This window comes from Dermacentor andersoni, chromosome 8, assembly GCF_023375885.2.
Source record: "Dermacentor andersoni chromosome 8, qqDerAnde1_hic_scaffold, whole genome shotgun sequence".
NCBI classification, from domain to species: domain Eukaryota; kingdom Metazoa; phylum Arthropoda; class Arachnida; order Ixodida; family Ixodidae; genus Dermacentor; species Dermacentor andersoni.
In genome coordinates this window covers 96,705,129-96,716,683 of record NC_092821.1, presented here as the reverse complement: position 1 = coordinate 96,716,683, position 11,555 = coordinate 96,705,129, and the positions used below count along the sequence as shown (strand labels likewise).

Genomic DNA, 11,555 nt, shown 5'->3' with positions numbered 1-11,555 from the left:
ACATTCGAATCAGTGCAGAACTATGCTACCAGATTGACCCTGGGTGATTATTCTTGCAGTGTCAGTGCGCAAAAATGAACACTTGATCTACCCGCCTTGGCCGATAAATGCAGGTAGTCTCCAATAAAACTTTATCGCCAGTTACCTTTTTCATTCACTACCGCCTAACAATGATCTCACCGTACCCGTCCATCGCGTGAACTCCACCACGTACCACAATGCCGCCGTGCCTCCACGTGCCCATACCACAGCCTGCCAACAGACCTTTTATTTTATACGTACTGCGTGTGACTGAAATTGCTTTGCCAACCACGCTGCTTCACTTACCGACCCTGCTGGCTTCAACTCCGCCATCGAAGAAATCGAGTGTATCGGCGATATATCATACGAATGTCTGTAAGCGTTATTGTTGTTATCGTTTTCACTGTGGTTATATCCACACCTCATGCGAAGTCCCTCACGGAGGGCCTAGAGGCACTAAAATAAATAAATAAATGCCATGCAGTCAGCGCTCTTGCAATGGCCCAATGGGTACGACATTCTGCTGCTGAAACTTGTGTCTTGTGTATGTAAAAAGGTTTGTGTACATAAGGGTGTGTAGTAATTCCAGTAGTCGAAAATGTAGTGGAGCACAATACGCTTCCTCCCTTGCGCACAAGCAGAAACACTGAATCTCTTACGTTGCTTCTGGGCGTTGAATTGCTTCTTCTCTTCATAGCAGTAATATAATACGTATTCATATTTATGACAAAATTACCTTTATGACACTATTCCGTGAAGAACGCACGCTCTTCATGTACACAGAGGAAAATGAACACATGTTGCGATTGAAATAATGGTGATGCGCACATATTAAAATTCAATGTGGAGCCACAAAAAGACAACGCATATCAATCGAACGTCATACTCATCAAGAACAATAAGCAGAAGGTAAAATGCGCTAACGTCGACAAAGTCGCAAAGATGTCGAGGCGACTTCGAGGTCGCAACCCTGAACTTTGCGCGCGACGAGTCACGTGAGCTGTCGGCAGCGATCGAAAAACGTCGCTTTCGGGTTTTGACCGCCGCCCTCCTTCCTGAGGAAGTCCCCGAACCCCTGCACAAGCCGCAGCCGCGACCCGTCGGGGGTCCACTGGTCTTTCGGGCACTGGAAAATTGGGTGGGGAAAGTCGGCGTTCACGCTGTACGCGCTGATGCCGATCCTCGAGCTGCCGTAGTCGCGCCAGGCGTCACAAACCTGCAGTCGTAATATACCGGGCAACAGGTCACCCAGTGTCTGCTTTACGTTGCGTCAGAACACAAATTTGCGCATCGCCTTTTCGAATAATTGCGAGAGAAATTAGAGTAAATATTTGGCAAGCTAACATTACGTTAGGTAACTTTCGGAAATTCGTCGTATGATCCATGTCGCCAGAAATGAAATGAAGTCTGTGGGTTGTCAAAGCGCGCCTACCTAGAATAAATTATGAAACTACCACAAATTCGTACATAAGAGCCGTAAAACTGGCAGCAGAGCTTACTGTTGTTTCAGTGATCTTTAACAAAATATTGTTCAAGGAGTCCACGGCAGATTTCAATAAAGCGCCACTGCTTCAACTGTTGCAACACAGGAAAAAGTAAGCTAAATCTAGTGCAGTCCAGAAAATTGAAATGCGTATGCCTTGCAAACTCCGCTACACTAATTTTCAAGCTGACTATGTTTACCATGCGTTGTGCCATCCAAAAATTAAACATTATTCCCCTTGAAATATGTATTTCCATTTCCATAAGATGTAATACCTGCCTTTTAGAGCATTCCAGCGGAAACTCTAACGTTTTGTTAAATGCTGGAGGTTATTTCTTGAAATATATTTCTTAACTACAATCTAACAGTACTGTAACCGAGACAAGTATAAAGGGCATTTCTAGTTACATGGCCAGGCTGACCGCTCTCAAGGTTACGCATAGATTTCCGTGAATTTCTTTTTGTTCTGCTCAGGACGCAAAGCATGGTTCTTTTGTTGAGCGTAGCTCACAGCTATATGTCAGAAAACGGAGTTTGTAGTGTCAATTAAAAGAACTGTGAGTGAGTGAATAAACTTTTATTGTCAAAGTGTATTCACTCACTCACTCACTCACTCACTCACTCACTCACTCACTCACTCACTCACTCACTCACTCACTCACTCACTCACTCACTCACTCACTCACTCACTCACTCTCACTCTCACTCACTCACTCACTCACTCACTCACTCACTCACTCACTCACTCACTCACTCATTCACTCACTCACTCACTCACCTTATTTGAGAAAGGTGGCGCCAAAGTTCTTTTAATCGACACTACAAGCTCCGTTTTCTCACATGTGACGCGACACACGCGGCCTTTCGCCGTAACAGTGAGGGATAGCATGACCTTGTTGCATTCTTAAGATCTACCTGTTTGGCACGGCATTGTCACCAACAATGCGCAATTATAATTCGTTCCCGTCAAAGGACACTCAGCTCTGCGTCAACAGGGAAATAAAATAAACTGAGAAATTCCCCTCCTGTGCGAAATTTCTGAGAGACCGAGATGCTACCGTCCCTTAAATGTGCAACGTGTTCTACCTGAGAGACTACTGTTTCTAAAGGAATAGGTAAATTGGATATGGGGCCTCATGAAAGCTCTGGAGGCAATTTTTTAAAGAAATTTATTACATGTATATGTATGGAAGAGCAGACAGAATGCTTACGAAAAGCAGGCAATAAAAGCTGCAATATAAAGTTGTAGTTACTGAAACGACGACGTTCCCGCGTCATTCTATGGTTGTTGGTACGAATGCCACGCGTAGAAAGCGTAGTTTTTTCCACTTTGATCGCAATTTTCTAGAATATCTGATCATCTCAATTAGGATACAGAAGCTACTTTTCTTTTCGGTGACTTGGAATGCATCGAAGCTTGATTACGGATGCTAGCGAAATGGACGCGGTCTCTTTAATGGCCGACCAGAAGAGAGCCTGCAGCTAACGCGTTTCATTGTCTTTCATGACGCCCACCTTAGCAAGCGCCATTCTGGTGTGGAAGCCCCACATCATTGTGTCAATTTCTCCCCACATGGAAAGCAACCGTTTTGGTCCCGTCAAAAAGTTGTCTTTTAGGGGACCTGACGGCAAGAAACGGAGCTCCTGAGGTGCAATCTCGACATGCACGTACGCGCAAGTTATGTCTTCATGCGCACCATATGAACAACAGCGCGAGGACGACGACGGAGCGAGCCGAGGTCAGGGCTGTAGAGGACGACTCGCAGATTACGTGGTTGAGATGGCGCTTAATCTTGTAAATACCAACGCAGCAGTTTTCCTATGGATCCACGGGGACGCATGAGCTTCGAGACCAAAACGCAGTCGCTCGCATTGTAGTGCACATCTCACAAACCATGGTTCTTTCGAAGAGTTTAGGTGCGCTGTACGCTCCGTATTCGACGAGGAGCCAGCTGGTGCACTATTTAGGTTCTTCGTAAACGCTCTGCAGCTGCTCGCCGGTGGAGATATCATCAACCACACGTGGCATAGTGTCAAGTGTTGCCGTGACGCGGCGCCCTTATACAAGCTCGAATGGCGTAAACTCTGTGACATCCTGTACAGAATTATTATAGGTGAAGGTCACATACGGGGCAAAATCTGGTCTACGTCGTTATACTTGAAAATCATGCTAGAGAGTGTTTTGTTCAGACTTTCTGTCATCAATTTGTTTGAGGATGATACACGGAGCTTTTGCGTTCAGAGCTATGCGTAAGGGAAGAACATCCTGCATCAGATTGGCCGCGAATGCTGCACCGCGATCGGTGATAAGGAGAGAGGGTACGCCATTTCCTAGGGCGATGTTGCCGACCAACATTTTGGCCACTTCATAAGCGTTGCGATTCGGAATAGCTTTGGTTTTGGCACACCGTGTGAAGTAATTAGTAGCGACGGCTGTACAACTGTTGCGCGAGGAGGTCACCGGGAATGGACCAAGTAGATCAATTTCTGTTTGGTGCAATGGTGCTTGAGGAGGGTCCTCAGTATGGAGAAAGCTACTTGGTCTAGCGTGCGGTGTCTTGCGGCGCTGGCAATCGCGGCTGGTCTCCAAGTACCGTTCAACAGGAGGAAACAGCCGAGGCCAGTAATACTTGCGCCGTATCCTTGCTAACGTCTTAGCGAGTCCTAGGTGTGCACGTCCCACTCAAGACTCATAATGGCAGGCTTGCAAAATGTCTTGGTGCAGAGCGAGTTGTGCGACCAGGAGGTACACTTATGGATGACTTGCGCAATTTTCCTGTAAAGAACGTTTTTGCGCAGACGGTACAATTATAAGCCGCGCACGAGCGACCGAAGGAAAACAGCGCCAACTACTTGAAGGTGCTCGATCAGCGACAGCAACTCAGGGTGAACGCAATGATGCTCATTCATCCTGAGCACATTGACAGGGCCGACGAACAGATCGGCATACAACAGTAATGTCAGATTCCTGTAGGCGCGGGCTTTAACGGGCTAGTCTGCCTGAAGGATCCTTGGGGCTGGCCAGCCAGCCAGGGCGTGGTGATCGCTGACAGCCTTAAACAGTTTACCATACAAGTGGGGTCAGATCTTGCTTATTGCACAAACAATCGCTAAGCACCCTTTTTCAGCCACAGAGTAGTTCGTATCATCCTTGGTGAGACCGGCTTGTATACAGAATGACGCAATCCGCGCCCTCTTGCCACTGCAAAATAATTGTGCTGAGGTCTGCATTGCAGGCATCAGTATGAATCTTTATGTTAGCGTTTTCCGTAGAAATAAGCAAGTGCAGTAACATCTTGCAAACGCTGATGCGGAGCTTCCACAATACGTTGTCTTCAGCTCGTCCTCCACTCCTCGGGGCCACTAAAACGTGAGCGTACTTCATTGGAAGGAGTTGCTGTAACACGCGAGGAGAAAATGCTCACGGATTGAAGCACTAAAATGAACTGGAGCCATATAACGTAAAGCTATTCGAATATGTTGTTATTCCATTCTCCTGACGTCAAATTTGCGTAACCGCCGACGCAAGGATTGGTCGGTCACCCGCAGGGTTGTCTGAACAGACCAATCAACCGTTCCCCTCGTTCAGAGGAAGTTACTTCTGTTTGCTTGAAAAATGAATAACATTGGCTGCAATGAACGGCTTGTCTTATGTAATTGGCTGACAAGAGGTGAGGAGCACGCTCAAGTGGAGAGGGATTTTATGGGGCCGAGCCACTGCAGTGAACATTGATAACTGGATCAAGAGGGTGGTGCCGGCGTATGCGGTTGGTCCGCTTTGCCTTACCTAGCTTGCGGTGGCTCGTCGAAAATCGCGGCAGCATGCAACGGAAGCTTAAGAATGATGCTAACACGGATCCTCAGAAAAGAAGAGTTGGCTGAGCGAGGTCGTAAACGCGCCGAAGTGCTCGAAAACATTACACAGACACGCAAAAGTTTTATTACACGCAAATAAACCCATGCTCTCCGGCAGGTGCGAGTAGCCAGTGCCGGAGCGATCGGCGGCAGCCATCTTTTATTCCTTTCGGAACGGCGCAGCGTGCGGCGATTCAGAAGAAAATTCAGTTTTGTTCGGCATATTAATACGTCTTTATCGCGTACACGTCACTTTGACGCGTGAGTTTTTGCGGTTTTGTGACGTCGCGTGACAGCAGGTGAAGTGGGTGCAGCCCGAAAACTTTGGCCAATAGCCGAGGTCTAATGGCGAAAAGGGGTCGAATCAGAAATAACTATTGTTCTTTTGGCCGACCAAATAATGCATAATCAGTGTGTACACGTCATATCAAATGGGCAGCTATGATGGTTTTCGTGACGTCACGTGACAGATTAAATGGGGGTGGTCCAAAAAGTTTTAACCAATCATGGAGGGCTGATTGCAGAATTGGAATAGGAAAGCTTAAAATAGTTTTGCGTTATAGCACCCCTGCTGTCGCCTAGCATATATTTGAGGCTAGCATCATGTGGATTTGTGTTTAGATACGAAGAACAAAGGCAGAGTACTAGAACTCACTTTGAATTGGAGGGACTCCTTTGTGTCGAAAGTATTCAGAAAGTTCTCGTATTTATCAAGCGCGTAGTTTGTTTTGTAGCGGTCTTGATAGTGCCACGTTGTCGGACCAGTGGCGCACAGCTATAAGAAAGATCAAACAGATGAAGGATAGCTATATGGTCTTGCTGACATGGGATGTTCTCTCATTCTTGAAACACGCGAACACGCGAACACTTCACGACCCCACAAGAAAGCACATTATCTTTGTCTGTTGTCTAGTGTGCCTTTTTGTGAGCTCATCGTTCTGCCTGCGCTACAACAAAGTAGAAGAGGAAAGAGACGTGCTCTCCCTTCTTTAATGTTTACTGGTAAGATACTTTTATCGATGATCCATATTCTCCTATCAATTATTCAATATCATACTGCGCGCCACTTTCAACACTTCTCGTAGTTGACTCTTAACTGATTACGCAAAATATTTATGGCAGTTGATACGGCGTAAACAGTGAAATACATGCGGCACTGTCCGAAAGCAGTTTGATCATGTTGTTTATTTCAGCTTTGAAAAAGGTAATTTTTCTCTGCCTACGTGTCTGCACAGACGACGAAAAGCAACCGTGACGCGCATTTACAATACCGCCAGATGATATGAAAATTGTGAATGCAGTGTAAACATGGCAAGGTCATAGCATCAAGTTTATCTCCATCTGGATCTTAAAGAAAGAAAACAGTTTTCACTGCAGGAAAAGAAAACAAAACCTACAGGCGGTACATTGTACATGTATATTGCGATGCTGCTTTTCGTAACTATAGCCGTGGTATCTGAACAAAAAGAAAAAGGTTTTTGCTTATTTCACATACCGTTTGAAATACGAACCGGCATTAAAAGCGAGCCCTTCCTTGAATTGTCCTTTGTTCTCAAGAGAATATAGCTGCAAAAACTTAATTTTCTTTTTAGATTAACAGCATTACTGTATCCAGAATATTGATGCTGTGGTAGGAGTTTAAACCTTGTTGCATCACTTTGCAGTTCATTTAGGAAGGTTAATGTTTCAGAATGATTTCTTTATATGCCTAGCCGAGACCTTTTGAAAGTGACACCCGGTTGCACCCGTAGGCAAATATGTAGTGTAACGGAGAGCTATAACTTGCACTTATGCGGTTTTTGTGGCCTCACAGCCGCATAGAAGCTTCTGTAATAAAAGAAAGCAGTTGTTAGCTGATGTCTTAGCCATAGAATACCGATTTCCCCTCTTGGAAGTTAAAAAAAAGAACCTCGCGCATGCAACACGGCAATTATTTTTCATGAAATGTGCGACTTTCAAGAGAACATGGCAAATCCCCGAATGAAAATGACTACTTTTTAACATTTCAGTGATAGCAACTTCATTATTAATTTAGACCACACATTGCCATCAATTTAATTTCTCAGTGAGTCACTCATTCTCGAAATGTGCAACATAGTACAACGGTGTTTATTGATGTGTGCTCATTAAAAGTGTTTGCCACACACACACACACACACACACACACACACACACACACACACACACACACACACACACACACACACACACACACACGCACACGCACACGCACACGCACGCGCACACGCACGCGCACGCACCGGTACCAAAGAAGGCGGATTGGAGTATGGCTGCCATACCCAAATTTGTTCGATTCAACCGACCCCATTTTCGTTTCCTTTCCTCATTATTTGTTGTAATTAGAGATCAATTAATGTCTCCGTATCTTTTCTCTTATGTCAATTTTTTTTATGGATGCCATCACGGAAAGAAGGATCTTTTTTTGGAAATGTTGCATTTCGTGTACGACTTTTCGCAAATTTGAACCTGTCTGTGTACCGAAAGAATTACAGGTTTGATGCGCTTCTTTTGAACACCACCAAGAGTCCATCTGCAAACAAAGTATTAAGAGTTTCTGCATAACGAAGAGGCCGCATATTGCAGCAATCTGAGTGCAGCACCAGAAACTCGCCCAACAGTCTTGTACAGCGAAGCTGTCAGTGCGAATAAAGTGTCCGGAAAAGCTAGGGAAAAATTTTCCTGCTGTCTTGGAAGAAGTGAGAGAGTTTACGAAGGTAATAGGAAAGCATGCTAAGGGTGATATAAGCACCGCAAGGAGTGCGTGGGTAAATTAAGGGTTATATGAAAATGGCTAAATATATGGGAACTCATTTGGTCTAGTTGTCATTTTCAAAGCTCATCAAAAAGTATGAAACGTTAGACATTTCTGACCTACTACACTTAGGAACCCCAAATTTTCACCAACTAGTAATTCAGCGTGAAGTAGAAATTATTCGGAACGACGGTAGCACGGCGAGTATTTGCGCTATCGTGCTTTCGAGCACTTGCTGAAGAATTTTTTTTAGGGAGGCTGTAAATTATTCACAGGCATTGAACATCACGTATGCAGTGGTCGTGAGCTCTCTCCCCCCCCCCCCCTCCCCCCCCGTTTCCCAAGTTTGATCTCAATTACAGTTGTAGCTTTCCGAGGAGTGGGCAAAATTTGGTGCCGTTCATACCACACATAACGCCCATGAGTGTTTGCATACGTAATTTATTGCAAATGCTATAAATGACTGATACACATTAGACTTCGAAAATATATCACTCGTAAGCTAATCCCATAACCAACAAGGGATGCATGAAAACGGTATGGGAAATAAGTATTCAATAATTATTTGCAACAATATTAAGTATAAGACACAACCGTTCAAATTTTGCTTACGTCAGTCTTATGAATATCCTCTATCTTCATAGAATACGAACACAGTGTCATGTAATATGTGAAGGATTTTATGACTCGGGGCACCGTTGTGGGCAGTGGCGGCATAACGCTTTGGATAACTTGCATAAAGAGTTGTTTTCGAATTTCGTGTTTAATTCGCGTTTTCTAAAATTTGTGCATAAATTGCTGTAAAATTTTTACCTATTTGCATACATAATAACATTCCAATACCTTGATCCGTCTTGTTTTCTAAACATATTTCGCAATATTTCCCTACAGTTTGCGAAATTAGCTTATAGAGCTGTGGGACGCTTGAATAAACAATTTCTTGCGAGTGTGTTGGGGGGGGGGGGGGGGAGTAGTTGAGAGAGAGAACAGAAGTAGATTTCCAAGAATAGGAGATACAAAGGAAGCGAATAAACCAGATATCTTGTAATAAAGCACATAAAGTACAAAGTTCAAGCGCTATAATTAACCCCTAGACTTGAAACGGGCCGTTTACAGATCGTAACATGCGCTGTGTTCTCTTCAAATATATGATTTGTACATTTGGTTCTTTCAAGGCAAGTGAGAACATTTGTGAACGTCTCACATAACACCTCTTCACAAGTAAAAAAGCGATACGTTATCAAATTTCTCCTATCAACTAACTATAACAGACTCTTGAAATTTTACTATTCCCGAGGAAGCCCGATATTTGTTTATGCATATAAACTCCATGAATAATTTACTTTTCTCAGGACATTCTGAAGACACGCTTTTAACATAAATACCGAAATACATGCCTTTAGAGCGCTTTTTATTCCAGCTGACAGCTTGGCTGTAAAATGTAGTTCGAGCTGTAGGCGGGCTAATCAGTGAAAACTATGTCTCTCAGGTCGGCACGTCGCCTCATTGTGTCTCAAAACACATGCCTGAGACCACTATTACTTGAAAGAGGCTCTCACGTTCGCGCAAAATAAATATGTGTGTCACTTACGATTGTAAGTGACAGCCGCTGGTACGAATCTGAAGAACTGCATCCTGTGTACAACTGTTTATCTGCTGGCGCACGCACGCTACCTGGTCCGTGGTTAAACTGCATGGACTCCATCTCAATGGAGACGCTGTATGAAGTGTTGATCCCTTTAGTCTGAAGGCACTTCGCGCTTTCAGTGGCTTGCCGCTGGAAGAGGAAACATGCACCAGGTGCAGTTAATGGGCTTTCCCTGACGCATGTTTTGCATGTTGGAACCGCATTAAAGTAGGCATGGTTTGGGTACGGCCGTGCTGACGTTCCATGTTCCAAGACCGCTTCCTAATTACAAGCAAACGATGGGTGTGCCACCGCTCATAGCCTCCCCCCCTCCCGCCCTTTTACGTGTCTGACTTCTGACTTGATTCTGGGTTGGACACTATAGGCACCGTTGTTCGGCTTAACGTTCAGAGAAAAGCTATACGAGGTACACGATAGCCGTAGGTTCAAGGCACCATAGGTGAGCTAATGTCCCAGCGATAGTCAAATTTGCTTTCGGACGGCAGACAAAAAAAACGTGTATACCATTCGTGGCTTCCAATAGAGATCGTTCTGCGAGATCGTTCTGCGATCGATCTCGCAGTCGGTCTCGCTGTTGATTGCACTGAGTTGCGCTGGGTGAGGTCTAGTCCGCCGCATTGCTCAAGAGTGAGAGCGCGATTTCACACAACTAATGAGTAGAAAGCAACCCGCTGCACTGTCCGAGCCGCTGGAGCGTCAGCTGATTTAGGCCGGCCGCCGTCCGTTCCACTGCGGCTTAAAAACGGATACGCTTAGGCTCGCAGGGGCGGCGGCGAACATCCGTACGAAGGCAACGGCGTGAGCTTCAGTTCGATCAAATTTCGCCTTGGCATTGAATAATTTTCTTGGAAGAACGGATTCGGCTGGTTGCACAAGTGCGCAGGAAGTAAAAATCGTAACAGGAACGACTGCCAAATGATTAATATTTGGCGACAAAACACGTTGCATAACACGAAGTCGAATGGGTGAGGGCCATAGGGGCAGAAGGAAAGGCTGAAGCAGATGTCACTGATATTCGGAATTTAGTTTTCTATATGGGCAACTTCAATGGCTTGAAGGAAAACATTTGTCACTCACACAAATTCGTCCTACGTTTATTCACCACCAAAGGCTTCGAGGTTGTCCCTCGCTTTCGTCAGGCTGCTTCAGCCAAAAATGCAAACGAGTGCAAACATCTACATTCATCAAGATTCCCCACAAAACATTTGCCTCATGTCTTCCTTTAAAGTTTTACTCCATGCTCCCACATTCGTTTATTCCTATAGCGATCTGTTTGTTTCGTCACGAGTGGGTTTTACTAGAGAATAAGGGAGACCAATTTAATACTGTATATATGTCATTTAAACGAGAGTGCTACTTTTGCCTCGACTCAAGGCCTATAGAAAGAAAACTGTTTTAAAATGCCCCAAATGCCCCCAGGTATTCTTACCAAGGTGTGACCTTGCGTGAGGTTTTTATTTTCTTGGCGCGGATCAATATAGTTGTTAGCCGGCAGAGCAACACACGGCTTATGTCTGCCGTAAGATATTTGTCCCAAGAGGATGACATGCGCAGGAAGGAAGATCGTTCTGGAAACGCAGTACAAAAGCAGACATATTGTTTGTCATTTGCGTAGCAGAATTATTAACTCTAAATCTGGCCGCCATGTCTTTCCGTACCCTCAAGTACAGCGGACTAGTGTTCTTCCAGAATGGTGTAAAGCACAACGCCTGGAAAAAGAAAGCTGGCTTGAAGCGACCCTGTTGCTAGCGTTAAGCTTCTGGTGGGTATTTGTC

The 11,555-nt window shown here is 44.9% G+C and overlaps 1 protein-coding gene across 1 annotated transcript; it reads right to left on the bottom strand.

Moving 5' to 3' along the window:
• Positions 1 to 748: 748 nt before the first annotated feature.
• Positions 749 to 10,269, bottom strand: LOC129384260 (uncharacterized). Its single transcript, XM_055069468.2, has 3 exons — positions 9,724 to 10,269; positions 6,015 to 6,134; positions 749 to 1,237 (listed from the first exon to the last, which is right to left on the bottom strand). The coding sequence occupies exons 1-3, from the start codon at positions 9,835 to 9,837 to the stop codon at positions 1,013 to 1,015; spliced, it is 459 nt and encodes a 152-aa protein (XP_054925443.1). The 5' UTR covers positions 9,838 to 10,269; the 3' UTR covers positions 749 to 1,012.
• Positions 10,270 to 11,555: the final 1,286 nt, after the last annotated feature.

What these genes read in the sequence shown, in the direction of transcription:
- LOC129384260 (XM_055069468.2), bottom strand. Translation starts at nt 9,837, where the DNA reads ATGGAGTCCATGCAGTTTAACCACGGACCAGGTAGCGTGCGTGCGCCA. An exon ending in AGCGGCTGTCACTTACAATC is followed by an intron (nt 6,135 to 9,723) that starts GTAAGTGACACA and finishes TCTTTCTTATAG; the next exon opens with CTGTGCGCCACTGGTCCGAC. An exon ending in AGGAGTCCCTCCAATTCAAA is followed by an intron (nt 1,238 to 6,014) that starts GTGAGTTCTAGT and finishes TTACGACTGCAG; the next exon opens with GTTTGTGACGCCTGGCGCGA.